At 34.7% G+C, this 20576-nt stretch overlaps 1 protein-coding gene across 1 annotated transcript; it reads left to right on the forward strand.

The window, feature by feature from the left end:
- The first annotated feature begins 11282 nt into the window (after positions 1 to 11282).
- Positions 11283 to 15941, forward strand: LOC132597929 (NKG2-A/NKG2-B type II integral membrane protein-like). Its single transcript, XM_060306002.1, has 6 exons — positions 11283 to 11469; positions 11861 to 11959; positions 12443 to 12496; positions 13023 to 13174; positions 15083 to 15183; positions 15499 to 15941. Exons 1-6 carry the CDS (start codon positions 11283 to 11285, stop codon positions 15617 to 15619), a joined length of 714 nt encoding a protein of 237 aa, XP_060161985.1. The 3' UTR covers positions 15620 to 15941.
- The last annotated feature ends 4635 nt before the right edge of the window (positions 15942 to 20576 follow it).

The following is a 20576-nucleotide window of genomic DNA, read 5'->3' on the forward strand; positions in this document are numbered from 1 at the left end:
GTGGGATCTTCCCGGGCCAGGGCTCGAACCCGTGTCCCCTGCTTTGGCAGGCGGATTCTTAACCACTGCGCCACCAGGGAAGTCCTGATGAAGACTTTTAAGATCTACTCTCTTATCACCTTTCAAATATACAACATGGTATTATTACCTATAGTCACCACACTTTACCTCCCCAGAATTTATTTATTTTACAACTGGAAGTTTGTACATTTTGACCATTTTCACCTACTTCCCTCACCACCACACCTCACCTCTGGCAACCACAAATCTGTCTGTTTCTATGACTTTTTTTTTTAGATTCCATATAAGTAAAATCATACTGTATTTGTCTGACTTATTTCACTTAGCATAATGCCCTCAAGGTCCACCCATTTTGTTGCAAATGGAAGATTTCCTTCTTTTTATGGCTGAGAGTTGGGAGCCTCTGTGCTTCCTGTTCCTGTATATCTGTTTCCTTCTTTAGGTTTAGGAAGTTTTCAGCCATAATTTCTTCAAATACACTTTTCATCCCCTTTTTTCTCTCTTCTCCTTCTGGAACTCCTATTATGTGTACGTTGGCATGCTTTGTATTATCCCATAGATCTCATACGTTGCTTTTGTTTTTCTTTCCTTGTCTTTCTGTCTGCTGTTCTGATTGGGTGATTTACATTTTTCTATCTTCTAGATCACTTATTCATTCTTCTGTGTCATTTAGTTGGCTATTCATTGCTTTGAGATTGCTTTTTTTTTTTTTTTTTTTTTGCGGTACGCGGGCCGCTCACTGTTGTGGCCTCTCCCGTTGCGGAGCACAGGCTCCGGACGCGCAGGCTCAGTGGCCATGGCTCACGGGCCCAGCCGCTCCGCGGCATGTGGGATCTTCCCAGACCGGGGCACGAACCTGTGTCCCCTGCATCAGCAGGCAGACTCTCAACCACTGCGCCACCAGGGAAGCCCGAGTTATCTATTTTTGATTGGCTCTTCTTTGTAGTTTCTAGTTCCTTGTTACAGTGATCTGCATTTCTGTTGACAATCTTTCTTAATTCAGTTAGCGTTTTTATTACCACCTTCTTGAACTTGGGGTCTGGTAGGCTGGTGAGCTCTGTTTTATTTTGTTCTTTCAGGGGATTTCTCTTGCTCTTTTGGTTGGGAGTAGTTCCTCTGCCCTTAGATTTCACTTAAATTTCTATGACTCTATGAATTTAGGGGAAACAGTTGTCTATTGTGGTCTTGAAGGCGTGTTTTTATGTGGGAGCATTCCCGTGGAGGCTGTGTGTATTCAGTGTCTTTGGTGTGAGAGCTGCCAGCCACTTCTTTCCTCAGGGTGTGCTAGCCACGATCACCTTGATAGAGACTGTCATTGGCATTGGAGGATCAAATGCTCGTGCAGGGTGTGAGGAGGGACTTCCTCTCTGTTCAGTGGCCATCATTGCCCTGCCAGGTGCTGGATCTGCTCCCCAGCTGTGGTGTGGAGTGAGCAGGGCTGTGGTGTTTGCCCCTTCGGATTGAGAAGTGTGGTGATGAGGCAGCCACCAGTGCAAGGCTCTCGCCACCTGACTGTTGGCAAACCAACATGTGCACACTCCTTATGAGTAGCATCTAGGCTTCTCCAACCCTTCTGTCTGTCCCAGCAGTTTTCCCAGCAGGCAAGAGGGCTTGTCTCCTTTGTGCAGGACCCAGGACTAGGATGCCTAGATTGTGGCTCACCCTGCTTGCTCCTCAGGTTGAGAGTCCTTTTTTTTTTTTTTTTTTTCAGATCCCTCCCAGGGGTGCAGGTCCCGAGCCAATGTCTTTTTTTCCCATCCTACCCAGTTATAGGTTTCTTGCAACTTTGGTTGTGTAGTTCTGCTAGTTTCCAGTTAGCTTTCCATGAGAACTGTTCCACATGTAGATGTATTTTTGATGTGTTTGTGGGGGGAGATGAGTTCCACATTCTCCTACTCCACTGCCTTGATCCCCTTCCCTAACTGTATGTTTTTGATGATTATAAAAAAGATTATTAAAATATGCAAATTGCATATGTTTATTAAACAGTTGAAGTATAAGTTTTTATGAAATTAGTTACTGAATTTTATTCCATATATTTAAAATAATTAATAATAAAAATTTCTGACAAAAGTGCAATAGTTCATTAATTGCTTTTTGTGTTCATATGATTATATATTTTTTAGCCTTTTCAATATGCATATATAATTTTTATTTATTTATTTATTTGCGGTACGCGGGCCTCTCACTGTTGTGGCCTCTCCCGTTGCGGAGCACAGGCTCCGGACGCGCAGGCTCAGCGGCCATGGCTCACGGGCCCAGCCGCTCCGCGGCTTGTGGGATCTTCCCGGACCGGGGCACGAACCCGTGTTCCCTGCATCGGCAGGCGGACCCTCAACAACTGCGCCACCAGGGAAACCCTGCATATATAATTTTAATCACATCAAACAATTGTATAATATTATTTGGAATGCATTTTCCTTGTGGGTAAAATTTTATACAAATTTTTAGTAGAAAAATTCAAAACATGAGCTAAATATTAATTATTGTTAACTATGGTTTGTGTAAAACTTGCCCAGAAATGTTACAAAAAATGCTTGTTTTGCTTTCTATCTAATATCCATCTGTAAAACAAACACAAAGATATAGTAATTGTGTTAGTAGTAGTTATTCATAGTACAGAGTACACGTTAAATATGTTTACATTTTCTAGAATGTTCCTGTGATCTTTGTTCAACCCACTGGATTGGATTTGGAAATAGCTCTTATCTTCTTTCCAATAAATCCAAAACCCGGGCGGAGAGCCATGCTGCCTGTGCAGAGCTGAATTCTCACCTTCTAAAGATCGGTATCAAGGAAGAGCTGGTAGGGCAGACACTTCTGTTTTTTTTGTTATACTATAACTATATCTGGTTTCAAAGCATTAGTGATTGACACCATAATTTGGGAAAACTGAAGGTTCTCAAAAGTGTATGATATTTTCTTACTTTGACTCAATTTTCTTAGGGAGAAACTCCACTTTTTGAACATTTAATGCTAGAAGAAAACCACATTAACAAATGAGATACCTTGAGAAAAAATCTTATTAATACTAAGTGGATGTGGTGCAAGCCCTTGGGAGAACTTTAACCAATAACAGTTGAGCCAGAAAGTAGTGGATTATGATATGCACACATTTCTGGTTTATGATTTCTTTTCCCAGTTGGAAATTTTATTCATGCTTGAAATGAAAGGCTGGATAGGTCTCAAAATCAATGAAACCAATAAATCCTGGTTAAGGGAAGATGGCGTCACAGTAACTGAAAGCCTGAAAGTATAGTGTTTTGATAACTGAACTTTTCTGAGAGTATATGACAATTCGTGTGTATGTGCATGTATGTGTGTGTGCGTTACGTGTGTAGGGCACAGAAAGAGCAACCAAGAAAAAGGAAATCATTACGGTTTTTGAGGATCAGTCTGTGGGATTTAATTGGGGGAAAATTTCCAGTTTTTTCTAAATATCACCTTTAGGGCCTTTACTTTTTTAACTTTACTGGACTCTTAGGAGAAATTTATGCATAGTTTTAGGCAAGCTGATAAATCCATAAACTTCTATCATATTGGCTTATAATTCTACTTAAATAAACAGGATAGGATTAGATACTGTTCGGTATTTTGTGTTAAGCTTAATATTTTGTAATTAAAGACTGTCAATCTTCAGGGTTTAATTCTTGTTTTGATTAGTTTGTTCTTTTATTGTTTCTCATTTTGTTTGTTCTTTCTAATTTTAAGCTTGAGATAAAATTAGCATTTGCGGATATCACACCTTGCTTTACAATTTTTTTCACAGATTCTTGGAAATGGAGAACGATGGTTGTCCATATATCGAAGGAAATTATGTTTATGCTTGTAACTGTTCATCTGGGAAAACTTACGTCTGTGAGTTTAATATATAGCAGCTATTTTCCTAATACATGTTGTGATTGAATCCTAATTAATTAAAGAAGTACAAAATATTCTGTTGCCTTTATAGAATTTTACAAATTATTGTTAAAGTTTTTTTTTTTTACTGCACTCACAATACTTTAGTTAAATTTTCAACTTTTAAATGTATTCGAAGTGAGGAAAATTCACCACCCACAAATTCTTTGGGAGTGAGTGTTCTCCCTATGAGAGCTCATATTAATATTAATTTATTAAATAAAGTTAGCAAACTGTTTGTTTTAACATCTTTATGGGAGTATAATTGCTTTACAATGGTGTGTTAGTTTCTGCTTTGTAACAAAGTGAATCAGCTATACATATACATATATCCCCATATCTCTTCCCTCTTGTGTCTCCCTCCCTCCCACCCTCCCTATCCCACCCCTCTAGGTGGTCACAAAGCACCGAGCTGATCTCCCTGTGCTATGTGGCTGCTTCCCACTAGCTATCTATTTTACATTTGGTAGTGTATATATGTCAGTGCTACTCTCTCACTTCGTCCCAGCTTACCCTCCCCCCTCCCCGTGTCCTCAAGTCCATTCTGTAGTAGGTCTGCGTCTTTATTCCCATCCTACCCCTAGGTTTTTCATGACCTTTTTTTTAAATTTTTAGATTCCATATATATGTGTTAGCATACGGTATTTGTTTTTCTCTTTCTGACTTACTTCACTCTGTATGACAGACTCTAGGTCCATCCACCTTACTACAAATAACTCAATTTCGTTTCTTTTTATGGCTGAGTAATATTCCATTGTATATACGTGCCATATCTTCTTTATGCATTCATCTGTTGATGAACACTTAGATTGCTTCCATGCCTTGGCTATTGTAATAGTGCTGCTATGAACATTGGGTTCATATGTCTTTTCGAATAATGTTTTTCTCTGGATATATGCCCAGGGGTGAGATTGCTAAATCATATGGTAACTCTATTTTTAGTTTTTTTAAGAACCTCCATACTAGTCTCCATAGTGGCTACATCAATTTACATTCCCACCAGTAGTGTAGGAGAGTTCCCTTTTCTCCACACCCTCTCCAGCATTTGTTATTTATAGACTTTTTGATGATGGCCATTCTGACAGGTGTGAGGTGATACCTCACTGTAGTTTTGATTTGCATTTCTCTAATAATTAGTGATGTTGAGCATCTTTTCATGTGTTTGTTGGCCATCTGTTTGTCTTCTTTGAGAAATGTCTGTTCAGGTCTTCCACCCATTTTTTGATTGGGTTGTTTGGGTTTTTTTGATATTGAGCTGCATGAGCTGTTTGTATGTTTTGGAGATTACTCCTTTCTCCGTTGCTTTGTTTGCAACTATGTTCTCCCATTCTGAGGGTTGTCTTTTCGTCTTGTTTATGGTTTCCTTTGCTGTGCAAAAGCTTTGAAGTTTCATTAGGTCCCATTTGTTTATTTTTACTTTTATTTCTTTTGCCTTGGGAGACTGACCTAAGTAAATATTGCTATGATTTATGTCAAAGAATGTTTTGCCTTTGTTCTCTCCTAGGAGTTTTATGGTGTCATGTCTTATATTTAAGTTTTTAAACCATTTTGAGTTTATTTTTGTGTATAGTGTGAGGGAGTGTTTTAAGCTGGTTGTCCAGCTTTCCCAATACCACTCGCTGAAGAGACTGTCTTTGCTCCATTATATATTCTTGCCCCCTTTGTCAAAGATTAATTGACCATAGGTGTGTGGGTTTATTTCTGGGCTCTCTATTCTGTTCCATTCATCCATATGACTATTTTTGTGCCAATATCACACTATTTTGATTACTGTAGCTTCGTAGTATTGTCTGAAGTCTGAGAAGGTTCTGCCTCCAGATTTGTTATTTTTCCTCAGGATTATTTTGGCAGTTCTGGGTCTCTTCTGGTTCCATATGAATTTTAGGATTATTTGTTACAGTTTTGTGGAAAATGTCATGGGTAATTTGATAGAGATTGCATTAAGTCTGTAGATTGCTTTGGGTACTATGACCCTTTTAACAGTATTAATTCCTCCAATTCAAGAGCATGAAATATCTTTCTATTTCTTTGAATAATCTTCAGTTTCCTTTACCAATGTTTTATTGTTCTCAGTGTATAGGTCTTTCACCTCCTTGGTTAGGTTTATTTCTAGGTTTTTTTTTTGGATGCGATTTTAAACAGGATTTTTTTTGGATGCAATTTTAAACAGGATTTTTTTTTTTACATTCTTTCTGATATTTTATTGTTAGTGCAAAGAAATGCAACAGACTTCTGTGTATTAATTTTGTATCTTGCTACTTTGCTGAATTTGTTTATTCTAGTGGTTTTTGTGTTGGAGTCATTAGGGTTTTCTACATACATAGTATCATGTCATCTGCATATAGTGACAATTTTGCCTCTTCCCTTCCAATTTGGATACCTTTTATTTATGTTTCTTGTCTGATTGCTATGGCTAGGACTACTGATACTATGTTGAACAGAACTGGTGAGAATGGGCATCCTTGTCTTCTTTCAGATTTTAGCTGGAAGGCTTTCAGTTTTTCATTGTTGAGTATTATATTAACTATGGGTTTGCTTTTATTATGTTGAGGTATAGTCCCTCCATACCCACTTTGGTGAAAGTTTTTATCATGAATTTTATTAAATGCTTTTTCTGCATCTATCAAGATGATTAGTGGTTGTTGTCTTTTCTTTTGTTTATGTGGCATATCACATTGATTGATTTGTATTTGTTGAACCATTCTTGCAACCCTGGAATGAATCTAACTTGATCACAGCATATGATCCTTTTTATGTATTGTTGCTTCAGTTTACTAATATTTTGTGAGGACTTTTGCATCCATATTCATCAAAGATATTGGCCTGTACTTTTCTTTTTTTTTGTAATATCTTTGTCTGATTTTGATATCAGGATGTTGGTGGCTTCCTAGAATGACTTTGGGAGAGTTCCCTCCTCTTCAGTCTTTTGGAATACTTTGAGAAGGATTGGTATAAGTTCTTTGTATATTTGGTAAAATTCCCCAGTGAAGCCACCGAGACCTGGACTTTTATTTACAGGGAGTTTTTTAAAAAATTACAGATTGTATTTCACTTCTAGTGATCATTCTGTTCAAATTTTCTCTTTCTTCTTGACTCAGTTTTGGCAGGTTGTCCATTTTTAAAAACTTGTCCATTTCTTCTAGGTTGTCCAATTTGTTGACATAAGTGTTTATAGTATTTTCTTATGATTTTTTGTATTTCTCTGGTATCAGTTGTTATTCCTCCTTTTTCTTTTTTTTTTTAATTTGGCTCCTCTCTCTTTTCTTCTTGGTGAGCCTGGCTAGAGGTATGTCAATTTTGTTTATCTTTTCAGAGAAACAGTTCTTGGCTTTATTGATCTTTCTATTGTTCTTTATCTCTATTTTATTTATTTCCTCTCTGATGTGTGTTATTTCCTTCCTTCTGCTGACTTTGGGTTTTTTTGTTCCTGTTTTTCTAATTCTTTTAGGTGGTAGCTTAGGTTGTTTACTTGAGATTTTCTTCTTTCTTGAGAAAGGCCTGTATTGCTGTAAACTTCCCTTTTAGAACTGCTTTTGCTGTGTCCCATAGATTTTGTAAGGTTGTCTTTTCATTGTCATTTCTTTCCAGGTATTTTCTGATTTTCTCTTTCATTTCATTCTGACCCATTGGTTTTTAGTATCATGTTGTTTAGTCTCCATGTAATCATTTTTTTTTTCTCATTTTTTTCCTGTGGTTGATTTCTAGTTACATATGGTTGTGGTCAGAAAAGATGTTTGAAATAATTTCTATCCCTTACATTTCTTGAGGCTTGTTTTGTGTCCTACTATGTGGCCTATCCTTGAGAACGTTCCATGTGCACTTAAAAAAGAGTGTGTATTATGGTTTTTTTGTATGTAACATCCTGTAGACATCAATTAAGTTCAACTGTTCTATTGTGTCATTTAGGATCTCCTTTGCCTTATTGCTTTTTATGTCTGGAAGATCTGTCCAGTGATGTCAGTGGGGTATTAAAGACTCCTACTATTATTTTATTCCCATCAATTTCTCTCTTTACGTCTGTAGTGTTTGTTTTATGTATTTAGATTCTCCTAAGTATATTGGGTGCATACATGTTAACAAGTGTAATATCCTCTTCTTGTATTGATCCTTTTATCATTATATAGTGTCCTTTGTCTTTCATTATGAACTTGGTTTTAAAGTCTATTTTGTCTGATATGAGTATTGCTACCCATAGTTTCTTGTCATTTTCATTTGCATGTGCCATTTATCTTGTGGTTTAAGCCTTCTTTTCCTCCCCTTCCCATTGTTTGGTTAGGTGATATTTTTAAAAATTACCTTTTCTTGAACTGCATAGTTTGACTTGGGTTTATGTCGTTACATCAAATATTCCTAGCGTAGGGCTTCCCTGGTGGCACAGTGGCTGAGAGTCCGCCTACCGATGCAGGGGACATGGCTTCTTGCCCCGGTCCGGGAAGATCCCACATGCCACGGAGCGGCTAGGCTCGTGAGCCATGGCCGCTGAGCCTGCGCGTCCAGAGCCTGTGCTCTACAACGGGAGAGGCCACAACAGCGAGAGGCCCACGTACCACCAAAAAAAAAACTATATGTATATATATATATATATATATATATATATATATATATATATATATATATATATATATTCCTAGTGTAATACAGACAACTAGTCATGATTGGAGGATGAATTCATGAATGGTATAATGAGTAGTTATTTAATACTTCCACCTATGTCATGGTGATACAGTTTAATATTGTTTGTGTTTTATCCTTTCAAGGGGCATTTATTTTTAACAGAGGAAATCTGCAGATTAAATTATTTATTTAATAAGAATAAAATGGAACGTAAGAACTAGGGCAGAGAAATAGAGATGGTATTTTGAAAATGATGGACTTTGTGCCAGGTAGAGTATGGTTGAGAATGTAGAAATTCCTCAGGATAATTAGTGACAAATATCCTTAAATACTTGTTGAAAATGGGATTATGGCTTTTAGAAATTCTTCCATGACAATAGAAATGAGATAATAATGGATATGAGGAAATAGTGTATGTACTGCCAAGATTTAGCAACTAGTTTAAAAGTAAAACTTGAGGTATTTGAAGTTTGCAGTGTTCATGATTGAGATGGAAATAAGATAACTGCAGGGTGGCTAAGCCGCCATCTCCTCAGATCTTGTAGAATGTGAAAACAATTTCTCAGAGACATTTGAAAATGGAAAATCTAAATGACACACTTAGAGGTCCATTTGTCCTTTCAACTGGAGCCCAAAGTCTCCTAGTTTCTGGAGGTTTGTGATGAGGTAAACTGTCTTCAAAATAGCCTATGTGTGAGAATTTCCTGTTCAAACCTGAAGTGACACATTGATGAGAAATCAACTTTTTCCACTCTTGTTTCACTCTGAGCCTTCACAGGGCAGTCTGTGGAGGTCACAGACATTGTTTATTCTTGTCCTAGATTTATGTTTTTAAATTTCTTCTTTTAATTTTTTAAATTCTTCTTTAAATTTCTTCTTTCTACCCAGCTATAGCAGGCCTCTTTTATGAGAGTAACCTGACCTCCCCACTAAAGGATGCACAACTTTCTGGCCAACAGAAGGTATGTGTCCCTCCTCTCCTGTCTCTCTACTAGACCACCTCACTTAGTGGGAAATAACAAATGTTAAATGTAATGCAAGTGAGGTACAATTAATATACAACAAAATCAAAGTAGAATATTGGTGTTTTTTTTAAAATAATTCAGGGTAAAAAGCAACCATAAAACATGAAATATGTTGGAAGATTTCTCAAAGTATTCAATTTATTGTCTGTAGGAAGTTAGTTGCATATGCACTTGCATATTTGGGTTTATAAATCAATATACTATTAAGTGAAACCCACAGACATCATGACAGGGAAGAATTAGTTTGGGATTTTATAATCAGTAGAAGGTGGGTTTTTTGTATAATAGTATGTTAATATATATTTTGCTCAACCTTTATAAATAGATTCTTGGAAAGGAATTCATTGCATAACAAAAGCCAAACATAATTCCTCATACGTGTACTTAGACTCAATAAAAGCAGCCTGATTTTATAACAAAAATCAGGATGAGGTAGCTTCCTAAATGCTAATTTAAACTTAATTGTAAGTAATGAAAGAATTTTTAAAAAAATTGAACAAACACTGCAAAAAAATGTACCATGCTAATTAAAGACACTCCTGCTTAATAAATTACTTAACAGGGTCTAACTGATATGAATTAGAAATAGTAACATAGAAATTGTGACTAAAATAATAATTAAAACTGATACTTGTTGAGAACTTATAAGTGTCAGGTTGAGTGCTCAGTGTTACATGCACTGTATATTACCTATTCTTATTTCCATTTTAGATTAGTAAGATAGGTTACTAGATACTAAATAATTTTTTAACAGTCACACTCTTGTAAGTTTCAAAGCCATAGTTTATTTCCAGGTCTTTCTGACTACAGCATCCATTGACTGAATTATTAAGTTATGTTATCTGGATTTTTTTATAAGTAATTTTTATAAGTAATTACCATCACTTATACAACTAAAATGACCTTTACTAACTTTGACACCTATAGGATCTTTCTGGAAGTTTGAATTAACAGTGTTCTTCCATAAATTACTTATATTTGTTTATTATTTTGTGGGTTCATATCTTAGCCATTAAGTCAATTATCGATTACTTTTACAAACTAAGTATTTTTTAGTCTTTTTCTGTTGTTTTATTTTCAATATTGTCTAGGTTATATATAAGTTTAGTGTATCATGTAACATTTTCCAATACATGAAGTATTTCCTCAATTTTTAATGTCTTCTCAGAACTCCTCAACCATTCAAAATAACGACCATTTGGTAACACTTTTCATAAGTAAATGTAAGTCACCAAATAATGTAATTTAGTGTAGGAGATTGTTGTACATGCCAACATTACTCTTTCCCCATCTTTAAAATACTCTATCTTTAACCATTACTGGATTTCAAAATTATCATAAATATAGGTGAATCTCTCTTTTCTAATAAAACATTTTAATTTTAATACAAGCATTATAATGGTGTTAAAATATTTCTGTGGAATCTGACTAGGATATTATTAGTCATGAACTTCTTTACTCCTCCCTAATTTATTGCTTTTCATTGTTTCAACCAAAAATATATTGTCAAATGTAGAATAACTTAAAAAAAAAAAGTATTCTACCATGAGACACTTGTTTAAAGCTCTAAGGAATTTAAAACCAGGCCTTAAGATTGTTCTACTGCGAAGTGAGCACTAGACTCTACCCCGCCCATTTTACTGTACTAGGGATCTCATCTTACATACACCATTCATTCCTAAGTACGCTTAGGGCACTGTCTGACATAATTCAGCTGCAGAGATGAATAACCAAGGAGTAACCTATGCAGAACTGAAGGTAGCCAAGAACTCAAAGAGGCAGCAAATAAAACCTAAGGGCACTAAAAGTTCCATTTCAATAACTGAGCAGGAAATAACCTATGCAGAATCAAATCTTCAAAATGCTTCTCAGAATCTTCGAGGGAATGACAAGAACTACCACTGCAAAGGTAAAGCATTTAATAGTCACATGATGGAACTGTTCTAGGATATGCAGTTGGAGTACAGAGGTTGGAGAAAGAGTAGGGGATAAGTTCACGTATTTTTCATTTTGAGGAACAGAACTTAAAGTTGGAGATGGGATTCTAATGTGAAATTGGAGGACTACTTTTATTCTGGCATTGCTGTAATTTGTAGTCTTTGATCAACAACTCATGAAGCGTTATATATGCTGAAAATGCAAAGGTATATTCTGAGAGAAAGATTATAGTGGTAGAAATGGGCTTGGGGTCCAAGTTTATATATATAACTCCCTGTTTATGTGGGTTCTCTTGTTTGTAAACTTTCTAAACAACTGTCACCATCACTCTTTTCTCAGTGTTTCCTTTTCTTTCCCTGCAGATTTACCATCACCTCCAGAGAAGCTCATTGCTGGGGTTCTGGGAATCATCTGCCTTGTTTTGATGTCCAGTGTGGTAACAATGATAGTTTTTACTCCCTGTAAGTAGATTTTTGAAAAATTGTAAGGGAACTTTACACTTTAATGATGGTCAGTGCCTCTAAACACTTCATAATATTATGGAATGGGCATCTCATTAAAATGTATGCATTTAGACTAAATGTGGAATGGTTATTCTGAATTTGTCAAAAGTATACAACACAATAATTACAGAGAGTATGTATATGTATATTCTGATTTCATAACTCAAAAGCATGCTTTAGGATATTGAAAGATCTTACTGAGAAATACAAATTAATTCTTGAGATTGGTTAAAACAAATACTATAAGAGATGGTGATCTGTTCCTTTAGGCTTTTGAAATATTTTTTCAACCAAATCTTCATTACTTAATTTTTCTTGGTAAAATCAATTTTAGTCCAGATTATTCTAATCCTAAGCAATAAACCAAATTTCAACTCAGAAACTACAATCATTATGATTTATTTAGATCAATATTAACTTTTATAATGATTAATTTTGTAGCTACTGCAATACGGGAGCAGAATAACTCCTCTCCGATAAAAAGGCTCCAGAAAGGTACATAATGATTTTCAAAGTTCTGATATAAATACAGTTTGTATTTTGTCTCTATCTTAGGCTAGTGAAAATAAGAATAGATTTTGGGGTTGAACATAAATTACAAAATATGGCAACAAATATTCATAAATAATGATTATAGGAGAGTGTTTCTCCCTATGCAACAATATGATCACCATACCCACTGTTGCCACTGGCTCAAATTTCCTCCCTCTGTAATATGATAAGAGACAAATAATTTTGCTATTCTAAAACAGAGGTTTCATTTCTTGATTTTCAGGACATGTAAAGAGTGGCTATTTCTGTGTGTTTGCTTTATACGGAGACATAAATTGGGGGGTGAGAGACTGACACTTCTGTGAATGTATGAGTGTGGTTTGTTTTATATGCACCAGCCTTGAGGGTGCATAGATGTGTTTTATATATATACACACATATATATTTATACCTATGCATATATGTAAGTTAGTTTTCATTTTTTTTAATTCAAATTGTTTTTAGATAATAATTCACAATCTTTCTTCAGAATGTCATTCTGGTCATTGTCCAAAACAGTGGTTTACATGTTCCAACAATTGCTATTGTATTCATTTGGAAAAAAAAACATGGAATGAGAGTGTGACGGCCTGTGCTGCTAAGAACTCTACTCTGCTTTATATAGATAATGAAGAAGAAATGGTAAGATACTAAATGTTGCAAACACTTTGTTAAAGGCTTGATTCAGTCAATATTATATTTGCTAGGATTCACTTGTGGTTTTGTACATATTTGCAGTTTGTTTAAGGCCTCTTAATGTTCCATTAAACAACAGAATACAACTTTATGATATTCTATTTATATTTTTATACCATTAATACACGTTTGATAATTTCCAGTTCTTGCTTTTCATAAAAAAAAATGTTTCTACAAATGCTATTATTTTCTAAAATAAACTGTGCTATTTAATTTTACAATATATAAAGGAAAATAAACATATCATGATTTTGCATATTGATCACAAAATGTATAGAACCATGTAATTGCATATCAGATCGTGGAATAGAAGTTTCCACTTCATAGCAGCCCCACTCCTCTGTATTCTCTCATCACTTCTCCACCCTCCGTGTATACCCACTGTCCTGACTTTTGATATTATAGAATCTCTTTGCTTGGTTGTTGTTGTTGTTTTTTTTTTTGTGGTACGCGGGTCTCTCACTGTTGTGGCCTCTCCCATTGCGGAGCACAGGCTCTGGACGCGCAGGCTCAGCGGCCATGGCTCACGGGCCCAGCCGCTCCGTGGCATGTGGGATCTTCCCGGACCGGGGCACCAACCCGTGTCCCCTGCATCGGCAGGCGGACTCTCAACCACTGCGCCACCAGAAAAGCCCCTCTTTGCTTGTTTTTGAACTTCATATACATGGAATCATAGAGTATGCATTTCTCTTCTTGTCTCCTCTTACCCCCATATGCTATTTTTGCAATTCATCCATATTATTGCATTTATGTGTAGTTTGTAAATTTCCACTGCTCATTATGTAAATATAACATTTAAAATCCAATGTACCCAATGTCTCTGGTTACAGATGGCGTCTTATGCCCTCAGATATAAAGAGGCTTCCTGGGTTCAGTACTTTTAGTCATGGGATCCCCTTCGCTGGTCCCACCTCCACCCCTACCCCCCAACTCTGGTATCTCTCAGTGGAGGGGGAGGAGAAGCCCTTGCTCTGGCTGCTTCTTGTTAGCAGGTGTCCTGCTGGATCACCTTGTAAGGCTCACCTGGTGTCGCCCACAGGATTCCCCTCAACACCAAGGAGGAATGGCTAGGCTGGGTGTTGGGAAGCAGCAGGCCTAGGTCACTTTCTTCGGTTGGGTGGTGGATATAAGATGCCCCTAATAGTTGTTCCTTAACCCCAGGGTCGCAAACCATTTCGCCTTTCTCTTTCCACCTTTCAGAGTTCTCCTTGACTTGTGTCTTTCATTAGTTCCAGTGTTTACAGTTGTACTTAACTGGGCGCAGCTGAGAGAAATGAGTCTCTGACTCCTTCTCTGGTCCCTTGGATTCTAGCAACACAGAAACAGAATGATTGGGGGTTGATCTAGTCAAAGAACGGTGTGAGCCCCAGGAAACCAAATCTTTGGCTTTCGTGTCACTTATTTTCTCAATTTCATTCCCTTAATTTCCTTCTAAAACCGAAACTCTGAGAAACATAGAGGGGAAATCCATTGATATGGTCACAGTATCCTGAGAAATGGATGTCACAGAATCTAAAATCTTATTTAAAGCCTTGCTGTGTTAGTTTTGACAACATGGGTAACAGTTGAATTACATGAATCAGAATTTTCCTTATTAACCTAAGAAAAACAGTGAAACTGCTAAGCATAACTGTTTGAGTTAATTTTACATCAAAAGTACTGACCTTGGTTAATGTATTTGGCAATATTAAAACTTTGAACTTTAATATATTTTTAGTGTTAGATGAGACTCTTAACACTCCTTTTGTTCAGAAAACTAAGGATCCTATGAAAGAACACACTACTTGCCTTTGAAAAATTAATAAAAATCTTTCATGACGACTATTTAAGTGAAAATTCTTTATTTTTGGCTAGAAATTCCTGATGTCCCTATCAATTATGTCATGGATTTCAGTCTTTCGTAAAGGCCGTGATCATCCATGGATGTGGCTAAATGGTTCAACTTCCAAACTAAAGTAAGTTTTTAAAAATAATACTGTATAGAGGAGGAAAAGATTAAAAATTTTAAGAATAATATTAAAACATTTGTTTTAGTTGAATTATAGAAAGATGAAGGAGGATGTTGAAAGTTAATAAAATGTTGATATAGTTATTAAAGAATGGGCTCCTCAATAGCCCATTTCCCTAATAACAAGCTCTTACTAAAATTATATTAAAATATCATTACCCATTTTCAAAATAGCTTTTATTACAGTGACATGGAAAATGCTATTGTTTCATGAGTTGTCCTCATATGATATAACAGAATTGTGCATTTCTTTCCATTACAGTATAACAGACCCATCACCTGATGAACGTAACTGTGCTCTGCTCTATCAACATGGCATTAAATCAGACAGTTGTGAGCTTCCACATACATATAATTGCAAGGATCAGCTTAAGAAAACGTGAGTTTGGATGCTGTTGAGTAACTTTAACTTTTATGAAATGGAAATAATATTATGATTGTATAAATTTTAAAATGAATTATATTGAAATATAATATGCACACCAAAAAGTATAGATATCGTTACTTTTGTGTCTGGCTTTTTTTACTCTACATTATTTTTATGGCCTTCAACCTTTGTAAAAGATCGCATGTTGTGTGAGTCCATTTATATGAAATATCAAGAAGAGGGAAACCTATTCTAGAGGCAGAGAGTGGATTGTTGGTTACCAAGGGCTGAGCAGAGGTAGGATTGGAAAATGACTGCTGATGGTTACTATGTTTCTTCTGGGGGCGATGAAAATATCTAGAGTTTGTTACTGTTGATGGTTGTAAACTCTGTGAATATACTAAAGAAAAAAAATCACTGATTTATACACTTTAAGTGGATACATTTTATGCCATGTAAATTACACCTCAATAAAGCTGTTTTTAAAAAAAATCCTGGAATTATGTTTGGGATTGCATTTAATCTTCAAAGTAATTTGTAAAGATAGTCATCTTTACAATATTGGCTCTTCCAGGCAATATCATGCTTTATCTCTCTATGAATTAGGTTTTCTTTAAATTCTCCCTATTATATTTTGTATTTTTCTATATTGAGTTCTTAAAGATACATTGGTATTTCACTCTCATGCTTTTGTAAATGACATCCTCATTTGAAAATTTTTAGTAAGTTTTACTGCTGTAAACAGTAATACAATGAGGTTTACATATTGGTCTTATAGCCAATGATTTCTCTGACTTTATGTATTAATTCTGTCATTTCAAATATATAGTCTTCTGGATTTTTATATAACAGCTCTTGCATTTGTAAATATTCACACTTTATTTCTTCTTTCCAGATGCAATTTTTTTTCTTGACTTATTTTTATAAGCTAGGATTTTATTTTCAATGTCGAATAGAAGGTACAGTAAAGGTTCTATATGTATCCTTTTCTATTTTCGAGGAAAAGCTTTCAATATTTCATCAATATGAGGTTCATCTTAAGGTTTTTTTCATCATAAGTTTCTCATATGAAAACAGTTCCATAATATTCTCATTTTTCAAACAAATTTTATAATCAATTGACGTTACATTTGTATTGTTTTTCCATCAGTTGGAATGATAAACATTTTCTCTGTATAATGATTATGAAGTAAATTACCTTTATTTCTTTCATATGTTAAACCAGTCTTGCATTTTGAAGTAAAATCACAATGATCATGTGTTGTCCTTTTTTAAAAAATCAATGCATATATTATATCTAGGTCAAGCTGAAGTTTTTCTTTATCTGTGTTCCCAAAGAAATTTGACTGAGTTTTCATTTACGTTATGTACTTGACAAGTTGTTACCAAGGCTATTTTTAGGAAGCATTTCCTTTTCTTTTACCTGGACCTTTGTGAAAGAGTACTGCTACGTTTTCAAGTGTTATTATTCACTACTAGTGCCATCTGAGCTTCTAGAACTTTTTTGTGGGAAGGTTTATATAACGAACTCAATTTCTTTACAATATGTGTTAGGTTTACTCAGGTTTCTATTTTTTGTGATGCATTTTGGTAATTTTCAATTTAGGATTTTTCTATTTTTTATAGATACTAAAATGTTTTCATAATATTGCTTTTTTTATCTGTAAAAACCACATGGTATCCCCATATTTATTATAGACATAAAAGACTTGTTTCTTCTCAAATTTTTTTTTTTTGGCCACACCGCATGGCTTGTGGACTCTTAGTTCCCTGACCAAGGAATGAACCCGGGGCCTCGGCAGTGAGAGCGTGGTGTCTTAACCACTGAACCATCAGGGATTCCCTCTCCTCATCTTTCTTTCAGCAGTCTTTTATCAATTTTATTAAATGTTTTCAATGAGAATACATTTGGCCTTGTTCCTCTCTATTGTAATTTTGTTCTTTGTCTTGATTTTGTACTATTTATTGTTTTCTTCCTTCTACTTCATTTGGTTTTAATTTCACCTAAATTTAGCTTTTCCATTTTTAGTTTCTTGTGATGCATGCTTGGATTTCTGCTTTGTTTTGTTTTATTTAGTTTGTAAGGTAAGCATTTAAGGCAATCAATACTTCACAAGACAGACATTTGGTTTTATATTTTCCTTGTAATTCTTATAAAAATTTTGAACATTCATTGTGGTCATTTCTATGGTCCATCTGTTACTTAGACATTTATTACTGAATTTAACACCATATAAGGATTTTCAAAGTTTTGGTTATTGACTTCTGCATATAGTAAAGAGCATTCTGTTTGGTTAGAAAACTTTCTGTGAAGCTAGAAATATTCCACATCTTTGTTAAAAGTGGCTGGTGTGAAAGAGGAACCAATATTAAAATATTATTTTTTTAACTAATTAAAATTGAATGCCCACATTTCAAGTGCCCACTTGCCAAACTTGGCTAGCGGCTACTGCAGTGACACCACTTCTATATTTTTATATGAATATGCTTGGAAATATGATTTATAGTGTATTTTTTGAAAATTTCTATGTACAAAAATATGAATAGTCCATACTAGTATATAGTATGTGTTCTACATATATGTATTGATGAGTTGTCTAGTTTAAATCTTTCTTTAGCCTTACTGATATCTGCTTGTTTGTAAGCAGTGAGAGAGAATTGTTTAAATCTCTATTTGTAATAGTTCACTTCTTTCAAACTTATGTTGAACTTGTATTATTAAGTACATAAAGATTTTTTAGAAAACATTGCTAATAGTTTAGATACTCTATCTATCATTATGAAACATGCTTCATCATTTCCAATACGGCTCTTGCCTTCTATTATAACAGTATACTAACTATAGCAATTTTCTACTGGCTCGTGTTGCATGGTATATTTTTCATCTTTTTACTTTCCTCTTTCTTTAGGCTTTTGTTAAAGGAGTTTCTCATTAAGATAGTGAACAGTTATTTTAAATATTCTTAGAATTTAAATTGGAAGTTACTCTATATTTAACATAATTTTTAAATTATTATAAGATATATTTACATATATTATTTATATATAAGTATGTATTGTATGTATATATAATTAATTAAGTATAATATAGTTATCCTTAATCAGAGATGAATGCTACCATTTCTTTGAACTCCACTTCTTTTGTTGTTTTCTTTTTATCTTTCACAATAACTATTTTAACTATTTTAACTATCCTCTGTTGTCAGTTTAATGTTTTAAATATTATGTTATTAGTGCCCCACATTTTACAGCATAAATTCTTAACTCAGTAAAGTCTAACAAATTAATACCTTTACCCTTTCTCGAAAAGTGAAAAGACATAACTACCTTCTACCTTTATTTACTGCTTATGCCGTATTTGCTCCCTTGAATTCGAATACAAATATGTATTTTAAAATTTGAAACTTTATTGTTAATATTTTGTCGACTCGATATCCATTAAATATATCCACATAATTCTTACAACTCTTCTTTCCCTTCTGCATATCCAGGTTTTCACCTAGAATAAGGGTTTCTTTTTTTATATATACACCTTTATTGGAGTATAATTGATTCACAATGCTGTGTTAGTTTTGTTGTACAACAAAGCGAATCAGCCATATGCATACATATATCCCCATATCCCCTCCCTCTAAAGCCTCCCTCCCACCTTCCCTATCCCACCCCTCTGGGTGGTCGCAAAACACGGAGCTGATGTTCCTGTGTTATGCAGCTATATCCCACTAGCTATTTTACATTTGGTAGTGTATATATGTCAATACTTCTCTCATTTTGCCCCAGCTTCCCCTCCCAACCCTGTGTCCTCAAGTCCATTCTCTATGTCTGTGTCTTTATTCCTGGCCCGCTGCTAGGTTCATCAGTACCATTTTTTTAAAAATTCCATACATATGTGTTAGCATATGGTATTTGTTTTTCTCTTTCTGACAGTTCATTCTATATGACAGACTCTAGGTCCATCCACCACATACAAATAACTCAATTTCGTTTCTTTTTAGGGCTGAGTAATATTCCATTGTATATGTATGCAACATCTTCTTTATCCATTCATCTGTCAATGGACATGTAGGTTGCTTCCATGTCCTGGCTATTGTAAATAGTGCTGCAATGAACATTGTATGAACAATGTATATTTGCATTGTTATATCTTCTTGATGAATAACTCTTTTATCATTATATGCAATGACTTTCTTTAGCTCTTGTTACCATTTTTGTTTAAATTCTATTTTGTTTGTTATAAGTATCACTACCCCTTCTTTATTTTGGTTTCCAATTCTGTGGAATATCGTTTTTCATCCCTTCACTTTTAGCCTAAGTGAATCCTCAAAGCTGAAGTGAGTCCCTATACGTATATATGTAGTTGGGTCTCAGTTTTCTTATCCATCCAGTCACTTTATGCCTTTTGGTTAGAGAATTCAATCCATTTACATTTAAGGTAATTATTAACAGGCAGGCACTTACTTAAGCCATTTTATTGTTTTCTGGATGTTTTGTAGTTTCCTTGTTCTTTTCTCTTTCTCTTGCTGCATTTGTTTGTGAATTGATAATTTCCCATAGTGGTATGTTTTGATTCTCTTCTCTTTATTTTTTTGTGAATCTATCATAGGTTTTCACTTTGTGGTTACCTTCAGGCTTAAATAATACATGCTATAGATATAACAATCTATTTTATGCTGATAACAACTTCAGTTGCAAACCAAACCTTACCTTTTTACTCACTCTTTTTATGTTTTTCATATCACAAAAAGGTAATTTTTTTATATTGTGTGTTTAAAAACAAATTATTTTTGCTATAGTTATTTCTAATATTCTTTTCCTTTAACCTTTATACTATTTCAGTATTAGAGTATTCTGGATTTGACCTTGACCAATGTCCTGTATATTTTCTAGGTTCTCATGTTACTAATTAGCATCCTTTTATTTGAGGTTAAAGAACCCCTTTCAGCATTTCTCATAAGACAGGTCTAGTGATGATG

The sequence above is a fragment of the Globicephala melas genome, chromosome 10, assembly GCF_963455315.2.
Source record: "Globicephala melas chromosome 10, mGloMel1.2, whole genome shotgun sequence".
Lineage (NCBI taxonomy): Eukaryota > Metazoa > Chordata > Mammalia > Artiodactyla > Delphinidae > Globicephala > Globicephala melas.

Excerpts from the sequence above, each read along its gene's own strand:
- LOC132597929 (XM_060306002.1), top strand. The coding sequence starts at position 11,283 with ATGAATAACCAAGGAGTAACCTATGCAGAACTGAAGGTAGCCAAGAAC. Across the intron at positions 13,175-15,082 it reads TAGATAATGAAGAAGAAATG|AAATTCCTGATGTCCCTATC; the intron begins GTAAGATACTAA and ends ATTTTTGGCTAG. Across the intron at positions 15,184-15,498 it reads GGTTCAACTTCCAAACTAAA|TATAACAGACCCATCACCTG; the intron begins GTAAGTTTTTAA and ends TTTCCATTACAG.